General features: G+C 53.1%; 1 protein-coding gene across 6 annotated transcripts; it reads right to left on the reverse strand.

Moving 5' to 3' along the window:
* Window positions 1-570: 570 nt before the first annotated feature.
* Window positions 571-19,337, reverse strand: MAP1A (microtubule associated protein 1A). Of its 6 annotated transcripts, none has more exons than XM_039888303.1 (7): window positions 19,061-19,336; window positions 17,996-18,097; window positions 10,190-10,272; window positions 9,769-9,909; window positions 1,530-9,573; window positions 1,158-1,375; window positions 571-958 (listed from the first exon to the last, which is right to left on the reverse strand). In XM_039888303.1, exons 1-7 carry the CDS (start codon window positions 19,296-19,298, stop codon window positions 803-805), a joined length of 8,982 nt encoding a protein of 2,993 aa, XP_039744237.1. In that variant the 5' UTR covers window positions 19,299-19,336; the 3' UTR covers window positions 571-802. The 6 variants fall into 6 exon arrangements, with proteins under 6 accessions (XP_039744237.1, XP_039744236.1, XP_039744240.1 ...); XM_039888302.1 differs by having other exon boundaries at window positions 1,158-1,378; XM_039888306.1 differs by lacking the exon at window positions 10,190-10,272 and having other exon boundaries at window positions 1,158-1,378; window positions 19,061-19,214.
* Between the last annotated feature and the right edge of the window lie 79 nt (window positions 19,338-19,416).

Here is a 19,416-nt window from a genome sequence, read left to right on the forward strand (position 1 = left end):
TGGGGTGTCAAATGTTGGGATGTCAGGCAGTGGCTTATTTTTAACCCATTACACACCAGGCCACAGTAGATGACCACATGTGGGCCTGATCTGGACACAGCTCTGGGATGTGAATGGTATGAAGCAGGGGCTGAGAGGATAAGCTCCTTTCTTCTCTCATCAGTCTGTTGGTCAAGAGCTTCAAGTTTTAGATTGAGACATTCAAATACGGAGGGAAGCAGTGGGACAGCGTAGCAGCGGTGTACCTCCAGACCACTGCTGGAACCCAGAACCTGATGAGTAAGGGGATGGAAGACGGAGAAAGGGGTGCAGCTCTGGGCACCTCACTGACAGCATCCTGCCCACAGGTCACATAAGTTACTATTGGAAATCCTTCCTAGGGATGCTAAATAAATAGATTGAGATAAAGAAGCCCCTGGGATTGGGGATATGATCTCCCTCCATGAGGGAGGAGATTGCTCTCTGAGACCCATCCTCACTCCCTACCCAATACCAGCATTTGGCAGTGCTAGGAGATGTGTCACTCCAGGGTTCTCAGGCATCAGATGACCTCCGATCCTAATTTTGTACCCTCCCCCTATCCTATTCCTATTACCTTTGGTTTTGAGACTCATCTCAGGTATGGATGAGGGAAAGGGACAACCTCTCCCATTCAGTCTAGCCCAAGTATCCACAAGACATCCTGTCTCCCCCGCCCCCTCCTCCCCCAGCTCCCATGTTCCCCAACACCAAAGGACTCAGCAGTAGCCATTCTCTAAGGGAGGTGGGGGAGCAGATCCTTGGGGAAGGAAAAGTGGTTCTTTCAGAACTCAATCTTGCAGGCTGGGAAGGACTCATCCTGCATGACCACGGTGCTGCTGCTAGCCAGGACCAGGACGTTCAGTTGTTGCTGCTGCTCATGAGTCTGCTGATACCACTCACGAGTCACTTCTGTGTCATGAGTAGGGATCAGAGTCACCTAGGCGGGAGATAAGACATGCCTGATGTGAGAATGTGAAAGGAAGGTAAGTGAGGAGGATAGGGCACCTGATGGTCCAGGAAGTAGTCCCACTGCCCATAGAAAGGGCTCAGTCCTTTTATAAATAAAAACCGTGTTCCACTATTGCCTCTGAATAAGCTTTGACCAGACTACCTCCTTGGCGTCCATTGCCACTCACCTGAAGATTCTCCCCCCATTGGGCCTTGCCCTCCAGCAGGGCATCCAGCACAGCCCGGCTCGGCTCGCCATTGGCAGGGTCATTCCCACTGACCACATAGTAGGATGCACGCACTCTTCGGAAGAAGTCAAGGTCAGCAGTCTTGCCACTGCAATGATTCGGGATATAGGCGAGATCCACATATACAGGGGGAGCAGAGCCGCCCTTGGAACCCAAGGCTGCTGTAGAGACAAGCCGGCACTCATTGTAGAGGGAAAGTAGACTGCTTTTGGCAACCTTCTCCCTCTTTCCCTCCCTTCCACTCCTGGAGCATTTGACCAGCCACACCCAGCCCCAATCCACAGTCTCTCCTATTTTTCAAGTCATACTCACTCAGTCCTGCCTTGAGTCCATTGACCAGGCCTTTGGACATAGGGCTGTGTCCGTCCTTTTCCTCTGCTGGGATGACCTGGCTTGGAGTGCTGCGTGGCCGGGGTGGGACCCGGGATGCTCGGTCTACAGGACCTTTACCAGGGGTAGGTGAGCGTTTTCCCCGAAGATCCGGACGCCGGGCAGGAGATGCTGGCTTGGCCTTGCCTGGGGCCCTGCGCCCTACTCTCCCCTGTGCCTTCTCCTTTTCCCGTAGCCTCTCTACCCTTCCAGACTCTGAGCTTAGCCCCTCAGGGTCAGCCATGCACACATCAGGGCGGGGAGGGGATGGCCGGGGGTCTGGCTGGGGGATAGGGGGAGGGTCATGGCCAGGCCTGGGATGGTGAGTTCCACTGACCCCCCCAGCTTTGTCCACAGGCAGGAAGTCCCCATCTTCATCTGAATCGAGGGCTGCCTCAGCTGTAATGGATGGGCACTCCTCAGTTTCTGGCGGAACGTCAGAATCTGACTGTGTGGAGCCTGAGTCACTGGCTGACGTTGGGGGTGTCTCATCTGCCACAGGGCATGGGCCCCCTGTGGCCCCAGGGCCCCCCACCCGGCGCCGTCCCCCTCTCCCTACCAGCCGAGCTTCCTCAATTGAGAGGTCACTGTCATTCATGGATTGGGGCAGAGGTGGGTTCAAGAAGGATGGCGAGAGCTCCCCACAGTGGGGCCGGGGCTCAGAGGCACATCCCTGGGGCCCAGCCTCCATCTCAGGGGAGACACTACTAGACTGGCCCCCAGAGGTCCCTCCAGGGCACAGTGGCTGCTCAGGGGAGAGCAGCGTGTCAGGCCGGCAGCTCCTCTCAGCTCCCTCAGGCCAGGCCCCACGTTCCCAGGCAGGGCAGGCCTTAGCCTCTTCTTTCTCAGCCTTGGCTGGCGCAAGGCCCGGGGGGTTGGGGCTGGTTTCAGTTGGACCATTGGTGGCATAATCCCCAGAGGGACCCTGGAAAGGGCTTGGCTTCTTGGTTGCTGCCACTGAGCACTCCAGGTGGCAGGGTAGGGTGCCATCATCCACATCTCCAGGCAGGCTGGGAGCCGGACCTGGGGCCAAGTCCAGTGAAGCTGGAGGTGCTGGGCTCAGAGGATTGAGGTCCCAGAGGCTGTGGGTAGCTGCTTCCATTCCTGGGGCCAGCTCTACAGATCCCTGTTCTGCAGCCTCCAGGCTAGGAGGGAAACGCTCAGCCACGCTTGAAATCACAGGTGTGGTGGCCTCGGAAGAGGAGCCTTCAGACAGGGCTGGTGAGGAAGGTCGTGGCAGATTGGAGAGGAGAGGGGCCCCAGGAGAGCTGGGTGATGGGAGCTGGGGCAGTGAGGAGTCCAAGCTGGGGGCCTTGGTCACTTCTAAGTACTCATCATGCCGGGCTCTGGTGGGAGGCCCTGGAGCCAGAGCCAGAGCTCGGTCCCCGGAGAAGGCAAGGGAGCCACAGGGTGCTGAGCGAGGTTCAGCTGGAGAGGGCAGCTGTGGAGGAGCTGGCTGCAATGAGGAGAAACCAAAGGCTGAAGCTGGGAAGTCCAGGGTAGGTCGGGCAGAAGCCAGGTGTGAGTCCAAGGAAGGGCTGGTATGTGCCTCACTTTCAGGCCACTGTTTGGGGGGCCCTGCAGGGATGGAGTGAGGGGGACTTGGGGACTGGACCTCTTTCTCTGGCTGCTCCCGAGCCCCCTTCTCTAGCTCTGAGTCGCTAGTGCTGTCATCCCAGTGATCCCGACCTGATTCCTTGGGGGATGGGCTTCTCCTCTCTGGGCTACAGCTCAGGATATTACCATTAAGAGGGGGGCTTGGGCCTTTGCTCAGTGGGATGGGAGCACGGGGAGGTACTGCAGGAGGGATGAGACTGGGTTCCACACTTGGCCCTGGCTCAGGCTCCTGCCTGGGGGGTACGGTGGGTCCTGCCAGGGCTGCATAGCTGAAGGACGGGGTGTCAAACTGGAGGCTCTTGGGTGAGACAGGAGATGAAAGTTCCTTCTCTGCAGATGTGTTTCGGCCAGCTGCCTCCTCCTTGGTTGAGATGTGTGGGGGCCAATCCCCCGCTGCTCCAAGAAGAGGTTCCCTAGTGGGACATGCAGGGCCAAGACCAGTAAGCATCATCTGTTCATAGATGTCCGCATACTGAAAGCTTCTCTCATCAGGATAGGGTGTGGGCTCTCTCTGCTCTGACTCGGTCTGCTCAGGCTCCTGGGTGGCATGGCTCTCACTGGCCTCTGGAAACTTGGAGCTGCGGAGGCTGCTGTCAGGAGCCCCAGCCTGACCTCCTTCTTCCTTTTTTCCTTCAGCCTTGCAGTAGTCCTTCCCAAGGGGGGAGTATGGCCCACCTTCTAACTCAGCTGCCCCCTCCTGCACTGCAGCCACCACACTGTCATATTCAGCTGTGCCCCAGAAGGGCGCAGGAGTGTATGGCTCAGGGGCAGGAGCTGGGGGAGCTGGAGCTGGGGAGAGGGGTGCAGGGGGCAGGGGTCTGTCCTTGGGCACCCATGGTGGGATGTCAGCCAGCCATGAGGGGGTGGTAGGTTCATTCCTCATGGGTGGCATGGTCTTAGGCTCCAGGATAGGGCTCTCTTGTCCTGGAAGCGGAGGAGCCCTCTGTCCAGCCATCTCAGGTGGGGAGGCTGGAGGAGAGATGATCTCAAAAGGGGAGCGGGTCAGCTTGTCTTCTTCCTCTGGTGGCAGCCCAACTGGTGACTCAGCAAGCCAGCGCTCCACCTCCAGCCCCTTTTGTGATGAAGGCTCCTGGAAACCCTTGAAGTCTGAGGCCCAGGGGCTCTGGGGCGAGTGTTCCAAGGGGGGTACTTCTTGCCCTTCATCTGGCCCCTCATCGAGGAAAGTGTTCTCCCGCTCTTCTGTGTACCGCGGCCGGGCCCCCTGGCCATCGAGCTCATGAGGGAACCAGACCTTCCGCTCACAGCTCAGTTCCCTCCAGTATGTGTCCTGTTCCAAGGCCACATCCTCTCTGCCCCTCCAGTACCTGTCCTCTTGCTCAGGAGATGTATCCTCCCATGTCCGGGCAGGCTCTTTCCGTTCTCCAACTGGCTCCCCTCTGGTCGGAGATGTTTCTCGCCATTCCTGCTCCTTCCAGTGTTTCTCTTCCTGCTCCTGGGCCTTGTCCTTCTGCTCCGGGCTCTCTTCCAGTTCCAGAGCTTTGGTCTTTTCCAGCAGAGCTTCTTCCTTCTGTTCCACAGCCCCAACTTTTTCTGAAGATTTTTCCTCTAGGATCTTCTCCTTTGGCTTCACGGTTTTCTCCTCCTGCACTGGGCCCTCCTGCTCCTGAATTTTGTCCTTCTCTTCCAGATCCTTATCTCTCTGTTCAAGAGCCTTATTGTTTTGTTCCAGGGCTTCATCCTTCTGTCCTAAGGCCCAGTATTTTTGTTCTAAGGCCTGATCTTCCTTTTCCAAAACCTTGTCCTTCTGTTCAGGGGCTTCATCAGTCTGTTCTAAGGCCTTGCCCTTCAGTTCAGAGACTTTGTCCTCTGGAGTCATGTCTTTATGTTCAAAGTCTCTGGCTTTTTGTTCTAAGGTTTCATCTTTCTCTTCTACGACTTTGTCCTCCTGTTCCAGGGTCTTGTCTTTTGGTTCCAGAGCCTTGTCCTTCTTTTCCAGAGCTGTGTCCCTCTGTTCTAAGACTCTGCTTTTTAGTTCTAAAGGCTTATCCTGCTGTGTCACAGCCTTCTTTTCTCCCAGAGCCTCACCTTTCTGATCGATGGCTGTATCCTTCTGCTCTATGACAATATCCTTCTGCTCCAGAGTTTTGTCCTTCTGCTGTAGGACTTCATCCTTTGACTCAGGTACCTTGTCCTTCTGCTCTGGGGTTCTGTCTTTCAATTCTGGAACTTTACCTTCCCACTTGATGGCAATGTCCTCCATGACAGGGCTTGGCAAAGACTCAGGACTCTTAGTGAAGGAGCTATCAGGTGTCAGAATGTGTTCACCAGGGCTTGTGGTCACTCCAGGTGAGTGCTTCCCATCTCCCAACAGTGGAGAGTGAGAGAAGGGGCTGGCAGATAATTTTCCATTGGGGCTCTCATCTGTGATATCTGCCTGTGCAGAGTATCCAGTGTTCACATCTGTGGGAGGAGACACTGTGGCTGCATAGGGTTCTGGAATAGACTCGGGAGCTAGGTGCTGAGAGGTGTCCTCAGCCTGCATCAGAGGCCCCTTTTCTTCCTTTCCGAGGCTTAGTTCGCCAAACTGGAGGGTACCAAGGCTTTCTGGAGACAGCTGTTTAGAAGAGATATCCAGAGAAGTCTCTTTGCTGGGACTCTCTTCTGAGAGAGAAAGTGACCGAGTATCTTCTGGAGATACCTGTGGCCACAGGTCTTTGTGTAGGTGCTGCTCTGTCAGGCCACAGGGAGACCTGAGGATGGTTTCCTGGTTGGCAATGTCTGGTGAGACCACGCTGAGGACCGAGAGGGACTCTGCATCATCAGGGGAGAGGCTTTGGTCAGGAAATTGGAGCACATCATCTTTCTGAGTTTCACCAGGTTCTTGGAGAGATGCCCTCAAATCTCTGGGCAGGACTTCTATTCCCAGAATTGGGCCTGTGGGCTCTTGTGCTTCCATAGTCTCAAAGACTATTGCTTTGTCCTGTTCTGGCAACAATTGGATGGTGTACCCTGTATGTCCCCCAACAATGCTGACAGCTGCTTCCTGGGCCTGGGGGCTCCTGAGAGGAGGCAGCTTTCCCCCCTCCTCTAGTGTGTCCTCTTTAGGCCCTGGCTTGACTGTCTCCTCTGCAGCATCTTCCTTGACCACACCTGGGGTACGCCTAGTGTCTTCGCAGGAGTCTGCTTCCTGAAAGTCTTGGGGCTCAGACTTTTCTTCCACTGGGGACTGATGAAAGGGTGTGTGGGTGGCACTGGGTGGACCAGATGGTGGAGGAGAGGCCATCTTCACTGTGCTGTCATCTGGGCTGAGGCAGCGCTCCTCCAATTCTCCGAGCGCTGATTCCCCTGGATATAGGGTGTGACCAGGGGCACCGAACATCGGGGTTCCATATTGACTGTGAAGTTTCTCAGACAGCTGTACACTTGTGGTCTCCTCTTCCTCTTCCACAGTTCTCTCTTCAGGTAAGCCCTTCCCGACACTCTCTCCTCTCTTCTCTGACTCCCCAGTCACAGAGAAATCCTCACAAGGTGGTGATTTGAAGCCCTTGTCTTCTTCCAGTGAGGAGGTGGGTGAGATGGTACCAGCCGATGGCACGTAGTCCAAGCCCTGAGTGGCTTCAGTGCGGGATGATGGGATGCTTGTGACTGTGTCAAGCAGCAGGGAGCTCTTGCCTGTCTCCTCTGTCTGGGGAGCTGTGAGTGAAGCCACAGACTGGTCCTCAGCCACAGATGTGGCAAAGGAAGAAAGCTTGTCGCACTCAGTGATTGAGGTAGCCGAGGACACATGCTCCTCTTCAGCCAAAGGGGCGGCCACCATGTTGGGAGGGTAGGTCAGTTCAGTCTCTGGTGCTCCGTAGCCTTTGCTGGAGGTGGCAGGAACAACACTGTCTACAGGCTGGCTAGCCTCAAAGGGGCCAGGGCCTTCGGGCCCAGGGAGGTCATAGGTACTTGTAGGAAATCTAGGTGGAGCTGGGCGCTCCTCCGGCTCATCATGGATCTCCTCATCTGAGATGGTCTGCTCGGTCTCTGAGTAGCCAGGGATTGTCTCATCCTGGATGTAGGAGACGTGCTCAGTGGCTCCTGCAGGTGTGGCCAGGCTGCTTAGGAAAGATGAGGTCTCCTTCTCAGGGGCCTTGCCCTGGAGTCCCAGTTCCCGGCCCCCGAGAGCCTCCCTGCCCCTTGGAGTTACCTTCAAGGCTTCTTGCATATGTTTTTGGTAAAAACCCTCAGCCTTTGTCTCTTCCTCTTCCTCCTCATCTGAAGGGTGCAACTCCTCCTCCATTTCTTCTAACTCAGCCTTCTCTATCACATCCTCCTTTACCTCAGGCTCACTTTCCTCTCTGGCTTCGGTTCTATCAGGGAGCCTCTCTGCTTCCTTCTGCTTCTTTTCCTCCCAGGCGTCTTTCTCTTCCTCTGTTTCGGCCCCAGAATCTGGGCCTCTATTGGTGCCTTGCTCCTCAGGGATGTCTGGGACAACCTCTTTCTCCTTCATCACAGGCTTTTCTTGTTCCAGCCCTGAGACAGAGGGTAGTGTTCTCTGGGCAGCTGTGCTTGGGACTCCCTCCTCCGTGGTGCCTGGAGAGAGCGGTTTCTCTCCTAGTCCTATGTCCCTTTGTTCATCCAGCAACCTCCTCTCCTCACGCTTCATCTCCTCAAAGTCCTGTGTGAGGTCCTCTGGTGAAGACAGGGCCAGCTCCCTGTGCGCACTGACTGTTGGGAGTGGTACAGCCCCCTTCTGGGCTGGGGGTGTCCGGGGCTCAGAGGACAGATCCTTCTCCCCACGGGCAGCCCGGCTCTTGTCCATCTTTACTCTGCCAGGGGCCTTGGCCTTGTAGAGGGTCTTACGTACCTCAGGGGTAAAGGGCTTCAGATCTGGCTTGGAAATCTTCTTGACCTCAGGTTTGGTATCTTTCCTCTTCTCCTCTTTCTTGGCATCCTTCTTCTCTTCCTTTCTTCCTTCGTCTTTCTTGAGCTCCTTTCTCTCCTTCTTGATCTCTTTTTTCTCTTTGTCTTTCTTCTCCTCCAGCTTTGATATCTTTTCTTTCAAGTGCTTCTTCCCCACCTTATCTTTGATCAACTTTCGCTTCTCTGCCTTCAATGCCTCGCTCGACTCTGTCCTCACCCTCTCAGGCTTGGCAGGCTTCTCTGGGAGCTTCTCAGATGATTCTTTTACCTTCTTCTCTGTCTTGGCTAACTCCTTGGCCAGTTCTGAGCGGGCCTCCTTGGCTCCTTCCTCAGCCACTTCTTCCCGTTTGGCCAGCTTGCTCACAGCTGTCTTAGTAGTGGCCTTGAGGCTCTCCTTGCTGTCGGCCCGCTGTTTGATTTTGCTGGGTTTGAGGTTGGCAGGCACAGCCCCAGCAGTCAGGTCCTTCTGTGTGGCCACTGGGTAGCGCAGGAAGTCCAGGTGCCGAAGCTTTTCCAGGCCTTCCAAGATCTTGTTCTGGGGAGCATTCCCTGGAAAAAGCACACGTACAATCTTCTCAGTGGGGCTGGCTGGCAGCCAGACCACAAGAGCAGTGATAGAGGTCAGGTAGGGCACCGAGATCTCAGCCTCCTTTCCATTAGCCAGCACAATGCCTGTCTTAGCTTTACTATTGCCTGCCCACTTCTGCATGAGGAACTGCATCTCCTTGCTGTCCTTGACAGGATTGAGGACATACATGTCCAGCCGGCCAACACCCATCTTGTGGAAGAGGGTCAGAGGCTCAATGGTGTTGCTGACCACACGGTACAGAGGCTCAGCTTGGATGCCCAGGCGGTTTAGGTGCTGCAGAGTGAGGCAGGCCTCCTCAATGCTGCGCTTGGCCTTCCGGGAGGCATCAGGCAGCCGCAGTTTATCTGGCACATTGAAGAAGACAACTCCAAGCTCCGGAGAGATGAGGTTCTTCACCCAGTCGCTGTAGCTGCTGGAGCCCTGGGACTGCTCCTCCTCCAGTTCTGCCACTTTGCGCTGCAGGAGTCCATTGATGCCTGGCAGGTTGTCTGCCCCGATGTGTGTGAGCAGCACTGAGTCAATGCGGTCCAGATGCCGCACCAGCTTCCAGAAGCAGGACTTGCGATCAGAGCCACCATCCACTAGGATGTTGAAACCATTGACGGCAAAGAGGGCAGAGTCCCCGCGGCCGCCAGGGAAGATGTAGCAGCAAGGCTTGGAGAGCTTGAGGAAGCCCCCTGAAGTAGGAGGCTCTAGCAGGTCAAAGGGGGATGGCACATCCACAGTCTCAGAGACATACTCGGAGAACTCAGCCACACCATCCATTGTGGGCAAGGTGGGCTCAGGGTTTAGCCGGAGGTGCAGGGTCTCTTGGGAACTAGATAGTCCCAGATGGCTCCAATCACCCTCCCCTAAGCAGGACACGGTGAGGAAGGCCTGGAGCCCAGGGTCTCTGTTGCTGAGCAATTGGGCAATCTAGAGGAATGGGAGATAGAAGGCTGATCAGGTCATTAAGTTTGTCTTACCCCAACTCATATTCAGTCTACTAATCTTACTTGTCTCTAAGGTGATCTCCCACCTTTCTGCCAGGACCCCCAGTTGTCAAACAATATGAGAGTTTCCCTTCCTTGGATCCCTCCCATATTCTGTTCCTGCAGACATGGAACTTACCTCTGGGTTGTGAAGGACCTGGACAAAGTTTTGATAGGAGTAAGTGCCGCTCTGCAGGATGAGGTCTCCCCCTGGCTCTAAACTTTGCCCACTCAAGATTAGTAGTTTGTGAGCTGATGGGCTGCTAAGGAGATGATGAACCTAGAATAGAAGGAAAGGAGTAGTCACAGATGTAGGAAACCCAGGGAAGAGCACTGAATGTTCGTTTTCCCCGCAATACTGCAAGGCCATGCTCCCCACCAGTAGCACCACAACACCTCCAGAGTGGGGCTGGGAATTGTAAGGCAGCTTAGATGGCAGAACTAGAGGATGGTTCAAAGCCAAGTCCAAGAATTCTTGGCCTTACAGCAGTAGCACTGGCAAGGGTGAGCTACAGCACTTTCAGCAGGCCCTCGTGGCAAGGCCCAGGCCCAGGCCTTACCTCAGAGCTGATGCTGTCGGCGCTGGGGTTTACCAGGATGATGGTCTCTAGGATCTCACTCTGGTGGCAGAGGGTCCTCTGGCCTGAGGGAAAGATGTAGGAATTTGTTCTGAAGAGAGTGGGTATAGACTAAAACAGAGGCATTGTGTGGGGCAGGGGAGGAAAGAATGCACTATCAGAATATGGGGCTTGAGAGAAAGAGAAGTCTAGCTATCCTAAGATCCTGCCACTTTGGATACTGCTGAGTAAGGTCTAGGGACTAGCTCATCTAACCCTCCCCTTTCAGGGGCCTCCCTCCCCTCTTCCACACAGTCTGTCTTCTCCCTCCCTTCATCTACCACACCCTCTGCCTGGAACTCCCGCCTCAGGCTGCCCTGTTGACAAGAAACTTTTGTCCCTCTCTGAGCTCTGAGTTCCTGGTGCAGCCTGAGGATGGGGGACTCAGCTGGAGGGAGGGCTCCTGGGACGGTCCTCACCCAGCTCACTCCTTCCTAGCCTGCCTCTGCCTTGCGCTAGCATGCTTTCATGCTAGTGAGTGCCTGGAAACAAGGAGATGGGCCCTTCTGTGCAGTGTCCACAGACTCCCCATCTTCCTTTCCAACCCCCATCCAAGGCCAGAATTCCCACTCCAAAAGACTCAGAGAAGTCTGCACTCTCTAAACCGTTGGAGTTTTACAAATCAAAGAGTTGATATAGGACTGTTAATTTCTTGTTCTGTTCTCTGGTTCCTGAGAGGCCAAGCCTGCACTCACAAACATGCACCCACTCATACTGTTCCCACCACTAAAGGTTTCACAGCTCCCTCTCTCACCATCATATCCCTGGACTCCAGAGAGGCCTGGGTTGCTAGCCTACAATCCATATTTTGTGAACAGTTTCTCCTCTCATCTTTGCCTCTCTCCTATGGGCCTTCTGCCATGGAGAGGGGAACAAGGGGTTCACAAACAAGAAACAAGGAAAGAAAGACTGAGTGTTCCCCAGGCCATGGAGAAAGATAAGACACCCTTAAATTCCCCTATTTACTTTCCTTCCCCGGGCTCACATAAAATACCAAGTAACACAGCAAAGAAAGTGGCAGGTTAGACAGAAGATACTGAAAAGGGATGCTGCCATTCCCTGTTCCTGCCTTTGCCAATTGCAGCATAGTGGAGTTACCTTACAAACAGAGGGGTGATCAGATGGCCTGGGGAGTGGGCTGTCTAAAGGATATTGGTGGAAGGGCTCAGAATCCCTCCACTAGACCCTCTTCAAGGGCTCTGACAAGAGAAGTGCAGGGCCAGGGCTTTTGTTAAGTGGGAGAGCCTTGGTGCCAGGATCAGGCAGATCTGGCAGCAAGGGGCTGTAGTTGCAGCTGCAGGGGAAGTGAACTATGGATGATGTCAGAAGACCAAACTCCAAACAGGGTGGGTGGGGCCCAAGAGGAATTCAAGGTTGTCTTCTATGCACTTGGGAATGGAGGGAAGCTTTGAGGTCAGTTCAGAGGAGGGCAGGGGCAAGGCTTGGGCAGGTGAGGGCTATGGAGGTTCAGGGAACAGCTGGCCCTAGGCTAGCTCTAAGTAGTTTAGATTTAGAAGGGCAATTTCCACCCCCACCTCTGCCCCACCACATCCCAGAAGGTCTCACAGTTTAGCTAGGAGGGTGAGAAAGAAATTTCTGTGGTACAGACTGATTTGCTTCCTATCTGCCCCCGTCTCCCGCTTCCGGTCTATCATTCCTTGCAGCCCCCTGGGTATAACCACCAGACTTCTCTGATTCCAGTTCCTGTCTTGGTGGAGACCCTCTCCCTCACCCAAGTGCTTTCCAGTTCTGACTGGCAACTACATGGTTTATATCCAGCATCCTTCGTTTTCAGGCCTGGGAGAAAGCACTCTTTCCCTCTTCTGCTCACCCCAGCAATCTCACCAAAGGGAATAGACTTGTTTTTCCTTTTTTTTTTGGAGAGGACTTCTTGTGAGGCAGGGGCATATCCCTTGGCCAGTGATGGGGTGGCGGGTGCAGAGGCTGAGCCGGCAAGAGGGCAGGTGTCTCTGCAGTGAGGCAGAGGGGAGGGGGGCCGCTCGGGCAGCTGCAGTTTGCCGCAGTGTGTGAGTGTGCGCGCTGAGCTCAGGCTCCAGCTCCGCCCCCACCACAGCATGACAAGTCATTTTCTTGGCTGCCTCTGCATGGGGGTGGGGGGGCGAGAGGGAACACAGAGAGGGAGAGGAAACTGGCTCCTTGGTTCAAGAGCCCCTATCTTGAGAAGAGATGCAGAGATGAGGTGGGGGTGGGGCTCAGACTGGGAACCCGTGGGGTTGACAGTACTGAAAATGCAGGGCAGCTGCTCTGGAGGGAGTGCTCTTAATCTCCAGAGGGGCCTCTCAATCTCCCAAGGGAGCCAGAAAAGGGTGGGGGCTTAAGAGTCACAATCTCAAGCTGGGAAAAGGGTGCGGGGAGCCCACTGCACATTGGTTGGTCTGCGAAGGCGCGTGCCACATCTTAATGACCCTTTCCTCCCTTCTTTTTCCACAGTGTCCCCCACCTCCCCTTACTTGGCAAAAACTCGCTGTCCTGCTCACCCCCAGCATAGGAGCAGCTGAGCAATCTAGCAGCTGACACCATTAGGTACATTCCCATAACATCCGCTTACCCTCAGATTCTTCTACCCCTGCCCAAAGACACAGCCCCCAAACTCCTCCAGAGGCCCAGGCTGCCAGGCAGAGCCAGGGACACCACCCTCTGCTATTGCCCCTAGGCTTATGTCTCCCGGCCCAACCCAGCCTGAGAGGTGGACTGTCACTGTCTTGGCCACATTGGCCTCTGCCTGGTTCTGCGTCCAGGCTGGCCCCATAGCCAGTAATTTTCATCTTCTTTCTCCGTTCCCCCACCCTGCCCACCCCGCTGGGCCAGTTCCAGACACACCAGTTTAGGTATCGACTCCCCTCCCGTTACTCCCATCCCACCTCCCTATCACAGCATCCTCCAACCCCCATGCCAAGCCCTTCGGTTCCGTTTGTTTCTTACCCTGGGTGTGGGAGGGAGCCCCTCATGGAGGCTGCAGCTCCGGCCTCAGCCGGCAGCTTCAGGGAAGAGTCTGCAGCACTTTGGGTGGGAGTGGGGCGCTTGATGGGAGGGCGGTGCCAGGGCGGGGAAGAGGGGCTGGTCCATGACGAGGCACCGGAGACTTAACTGTTTCTTTGCCTTCACAATGTCAGTGCTCTGGTGCTTCTGCTGGGGCTGAGGAGTTGTCTAACAGCTCAAAGAGCCAGGGTGGTCTCCAGTGGCCCACAGGGCCCTTCCCCAACCCTGCCTGGTCAAGAAATACTGTTAGCAGCATCAGCCAAAAGACCAAAGCCCTGTGCTATGGCACATTTCAGAGGATACAGGAGGTACGGGTTGCCCGGGCCCTCCTCCTTCTCTCAGGAACCATCTGCTGTCTCGCTCCTCAGACCCAAGGAGTGACCTTCAATTCCTGGAGGAGCAGGAGACAAAGGGGCTAGGGGCCTGAACGCATGGGATAGGAGTAAAGGGACTACTTGAGAAGAAGGCTGGGGACAGGAGTTGCGCTGAGTTCTGCTGGCTTCTGAGCCACAGCTACAGAAAGCAGGGGAGGGCAGAAATAAGTCTCTTTTTAGGGTGGAGGGTAGTTTGAAATTCTGAAGTGGACACATGGTCCTAGACAGTCTGGGATGGGGCACAGGGACCCTGGGAGCATGCAATTCTGTGTCAATGCAGCACAGCACGGTAACCACACACAGGACCTGATACTTGGAATTCTTGGGTCACTGGGTATGAAGAGTGCTTTCTGCCTTTCAGTGAAAGAGTTAACGGGGACCAAGGAAGATCACCAGGGCCCCAGGCCTAAGCAAAATTTTCTTACTATTGGCCAATTATTAAATGTAACATAAAATACTCTTTGGATTTAAAAAAATCTTATAATGACTTTATAGAGTGTTGGATCCCTATTCTTTCCTTGTCTCTGCACTTTCCATGCCTCTTTGATGTCTTGGTCTTATATTATCTTAATTCTTCTAATATTGACCCTGTTTCCCTTTGTCTCTACCTCTGTCTCAGATTTAGTGACCTGCACTAGAACTCAAAGGGAGGATCTGGAGAGCTCTAGCACTCAGTTCCAACTGGGTGATGCTTGCGCTTCCACATAGTTCTTACTTGCCTTGCCTTCTTCCCTTCCATCAACCTTCCCCAGTCCTAGCCAACTCCTAAGGCCTTCCATACATCGACATCCACCCACTCATACACCAGCACCAGCACCACCCTTGCCCCAGGCTGCCAAGTACAGCTTTTGAAGGTCAGAGAAGCCAAAATAGTCTCTGCTCTCAGCATCCCCATCCCCCTTAACTGCCTCCAGAGGAGAGGAGGAGCTGAGGGAGCTGAGTCACCAGTACTGGAGGGGGGGAGGAGTGGCGGGGAGGCCGAGAGGAGGACAGAGGAGGAGGAATCCTTGCTTAGATCCGGGGATGCAAAGCAGCAACATGACAACAGCCCCTTTTGAATAGAGGAAGCCATCTGCAGAGCTACACAGCATAAACCAGGCTGAGTTCCGAGCATCACAAAAGGGAAACACTTCCCTTCTGCAACTTCGTACTTCTTATTTCCTCCCATCTTAAACCTCCCATCTCCTCTGTGCTTTCTAGGGCTCTCTGGACTGTGCTAAAAGGGAAACTTGAGTAGACATTTGGCTTGAGAACAAAACATTTTCCAGCCCAGTACAGAGCCCACCCTTATTCTCAGCTTCTACCCTCAAGGGCCACACCCTGGGCACAGTTCCATCTTGCAGTGGACTTTTCCTTCAGCCCTCACCTTCTAAACAGCCACTCATCACAACCAACCCTTTACTCCTTGTGTTCCTAGGCTCTGCTGCAATTAAATGGTGAGATGCCAAAGAAGAGAGAGACCTGAGCTCAAACACAAAATAAGATCCAAAGTCTTGGATTTGAGACCTGACTCTACCATTTTACTAATCATGCTATTAAATGAGCCATTTAATCTCTCTGAAAGCTTGCTTCTAGAACTATAAAATGAGTATAAGATTAGTACCATCCTCCAATGATACTGTGAGGGGTGAATGGCATAAAATATGAAAAAGTGCTTCATTCCTAGAATCCTAAACCTACAGTGCACAAATGCAGTGGAAGTCCATCTCCCTTTTGTGGAAGATCCATGAGAGGTCATTTAGGTGATCAGGGAGATCCTAAATCAGAATCTCAGACCAGACCAACTCTTAGCTGCCAGGTATGCCCAGAACTGGAGGTTCCTGCAAGAGAGGACTTCAAATACTATTTTTGTCCTTGCTTTCCCATTTTAGACAGCAATGAAAACCCCAGTTGCAGGGGGTAACAAGCTGCTCTATTAATTCAGAATGGCTTTTATGTTTGCAGGTAACAGAACTAATACCTCCTGAGCACACCAGTGATAATGGAGAGTCAGACAGGTCTCCAAACTGGTCCTTCAGCCTGTGTGTTTCAGAGTCCTAGAATATCAATCATGAATTATAAATTATGAAGCCCTCTCCCTTTCCTAGAGGTGCCCAATAGAAGTATCAGAGTGTTATTTAAATTCAGTTTTCCACTATCATAATGGTTTCTGGTTTTGTTTTATAATGCTTGGAAGTTCCATATTTTTCGCAGGGGTTAGAAAGGAATAACGTATCTCCAAGTCACCACTGAAGACTGACTACCTGGTGCAAAATTCACCTGGTAAAGCCATTACCAGATTTGACCGCTAGAAGGAGCTGGGCCACTGACTCTCCATCAGAGGGTCCCTCCTTTTCGTGAGTGTGAGGGTGTGGAGCGGGATGTAGCTAGGACTGATTGCACTCTTCCTGTCATTCATTGTAGGATATACTTTTGTCCCTTCTCAGCATTTTGGCCCAGGGTTTGAGTTGAAGCGAGAGAGATGGTGGCCCAGCCTGTGGGGGTGGGCAGAAAGGATTAAGTCATAAAGTACTAGTATATCCCCTTGAGCCCATCCCAGCAGCCTGAGTCCCTTTGCCTTCCCCATTAAAGGGAGGCTCAAGGGAGGGGCTGTGTCTGCAGCTGCTCTGTTGTTTGTGGGGACAGCTGAAAGAGGAGCCAGCAGGGGTGGGGCTGTGGCGGTCTTGAGCCATGTGGGTTTTTCCAGGAAATTCTTCACTATTCTCCAGGGACATAGAGAGGCCACCATAAAAAATGTCCAAACCTAAAAAAATTCAGTAGGCTAAAGTAAATCCTGATCGTGGGTGTATGGCCCTAAGCCCCTTGAGGACACCATGGCATGTCCTCTTTGACTGAAAAGATCTAGTAGGTGTTTATATATCAGTGTTTGTTTCTGAGAGGTTCCTGGGAGTAATTATGCATCTCCCTGTAAATGTCTTCCCAAGCATCCCTGCATCTTAATTTGAAGAATAGCTAAGTATTTTGGTTTAAGTTCTGTTCATTCATACGTTATTCCAGAAAGCAGCCTAATCTTAAGTCTCTGTGGCCAAAAGGACAAGGTTAGAAATTTCAGTGAATTATTAACATCAGAAGATACTCCCCAAACTTCAACTCAGTTGTTAATTTTATCTGCTATCATCTCCTCATCCAAACTTGCACCAAAGCTCCTAGGAGTAATAAGTGGTAAAACTATTGATTTTCAGTCATCAGTGCTAATGGAGTAAGCCATGACATGAGTAATTCGAAACAGAAGGCAGTCTCAAAACAGCGAGTGGCTAGCTTCACAGGAAGCTAGTCACATCAAGAAGATGCCAGTCTCACATTTTTTAAATGCCGCACATATTCCTAGGATAATAAATCATTAACATATTCACCTTGTCTTCTTTCTCCAAAAACGTCTCTAAAGTAGTCAGTGATCAGGGAAATGACCAAAGATGTGGCAGTTAGCAGGAGGAATAAGAAGAGAAGGGGAGGTGACTATCTTCTATATTGAATAACTGAGAATTATCTACATAAGATATGAATTCAATCATTTGATACAGTAACTGTTCAGTTGTATGGATTTTAAATTCCATACAGGCACTGGAGCATGGATTGGTGTGTCAGCATTTACCAACAACATGGCCAGAATGCCCAGTACTTTTATATAAGATGTAGGGTTTTCTACAGTTTCCCCACGGATATTGTCATGGAATGATAGCTCCTAAAATGGTACTTACTCAAATCTCTGACCCATTTCTCCCACCTAGCCGAATGGGAAACTACATCCTGTGAACTTTGATCTCAGAGTCAAATCTTGGAGTGTGACTAGCTCTTGTAGCAGCAAATCTGGGAGTCCCTGCTTCCACCCTGGATTTGATGGTGCTCATCAGCCTTTGATACCAGATTTCTGATGTGCTCTGGAGATCTGTTGGCTGATCCAAAGGAGGAACCAGAAACCCTGAAACCTGGGACAGTAGGCTATGTGGTCTAAGGGAAAGTTCTAAGCAAGGATCTGGGAAGGTGGGTTGGGGATTCAAGGGTCTCTGTAAAGAGATCCAAGAAGGCTGGAGTACACAGAAATGGGAACACAAAAAAAGTAGATTTTTTGCATGGGAGATGATTGATCACTCAGGAGAAGTATCTTGTTTCCTTAGTGCATGTCAATAGCTGTCCATAAAATACCGTCTTCTCAGGTAGAAATTATATTCTCCAGTTTCTTTCCACCACCATACCATCTGTCTTTGAAGTGTACTGGGTATGTGGGGATAGCTATGGAGCTTTACAACTTTCCTCCAGAGTCCTTCCCTTCTCCCCAACCCAAAGCTCCCACAAGTCCAGTTCTGCTAGGGAGACCTCTGCTCTTCTGTGACCAACCCTCACTCAAAGGGCTGAGACAAATGACACTGGTCCTAACCTTTGACCTCTGAGGAGAAGTGAGCTAGGTGCCGGGTAATGAAGAGCCGCAACTGCTGGTTCAAGTCAAAGGATGATAAGTCAACATTCCAGGAGAGAATCCCTGTGAGACAAAAAGAAACAAAGAGGGCTCTAAATAAGTTCAGAAGAGCTGGACTTCAGGGAGCAGTTCTAAGCTCACAAGAGGGGTAAGGAGAGGGAGGAGATAAGGACAGCTGCCCTGATCAGCCTCACTGATATCTTTAAGAAAGGTTGTTAATGCCTCTATCTCTCTTCAATTCTGTGCCTTGGGCTTTGCCTGAGCCAGATGAAGAAGGGCAGAGTTTAGGCTAAACTTGGTCATTAGTGAGTTCGTATGTAGGAATTTTCTTGCAGAGTTGCCCAATTGTGATAGAAGTGACACCCAAGGGCCTATCCCAGATACTGGGGGCTGCCTTACTGGTCCTTACAGCTAAGTAGGATTCTAGACTCTCCTTCTATGCCCCCTCCTTGCCTCCACCCCTTCGCGGCTTGCTTCCACCCGCAGGTGGCTCTGCAGCACTGCGCCACTGGCAGGCAACTGGGGAGGGAGGTGAGGACTCAGGAGCTCGCGGCCACAAAGGTCACTCTCAGGTTGGCCACCGACACTGGGAGATTTGAGATTTGTCTGCAGCTTCCAGAAGGCACCCTGTGCCTGTTCAGGGATCCTAAAGAAGAAACTAAGGTAGGGACATGGACTCCCCAGGGGAAGGTGAGGACTTTCAGGACGTCTGGCCCGAGACACTGCGGGAGAGAGGGTGTGACCAGAGGGGCCCCAGGCACTGCACAGAGCTCCCCCGCCTCCGGGAGATTGCGGTACGCCATGGGGTGTGCGGGAAGGATGGGGAAGCGAGATGTTGGCAGCACGGAAGGATACGGACGCGTGACATGGAAGATAAAGGTGACAGGGGCTGATGATTCAGATTAACAGAGTGCACAGTGCACACTAGGGATGAAGGATGCAGACGTACGCTCTGGGAGATAAATGCAGATGGCGGAGAAGCTCGGGATGGAGGATGTCCCAAGCACAGCCAGGACAGCGGCTCACCTTGTTCAAGGTGGGCCCGCACGGCCCTCAGCTGACTTTCTGTACCGATATCGCCGATCACGATGAGCAAAGAATGTTTCCGCAGGTCCCAGCATGCCGCCGCCACCGCGGCTCCGGCCTGGCACAGCGGCTCCGCGGGGTTTTGAGACAGCGGTGAGCCAGAGCTTCGGAGCCCTAGCCCGGGAGTTGTCTCCATGGTAACGCCGCGAGGCCGCCCCGGCCCAGACTCGGTCTCCATGGAAACTCTGTTGGAGTGCTAGGCTGGCAGCGTCCGCCGCAGGGAGAGTGCGCGCGGTTCTTAAAGGCCAGAGGCGGGAGCCGCTCATTGGCTGCTCCCTGTCAGGAGGCGGAGCACT

Source organism: Pteropus medius, unplaced genomic scaffold, assembly GCF_902729225.1.
Source record: "Pteropus medius unplaced genomic scaffold, Ma_sr-lr_union100, whole genome shotgun sequence".
Lineage (NCBI taxonomy): Eukaryota > Metazoa > Chordata > Mammalia > Chiroptera > Pteropodidae > Pteropus > Pteropus medius.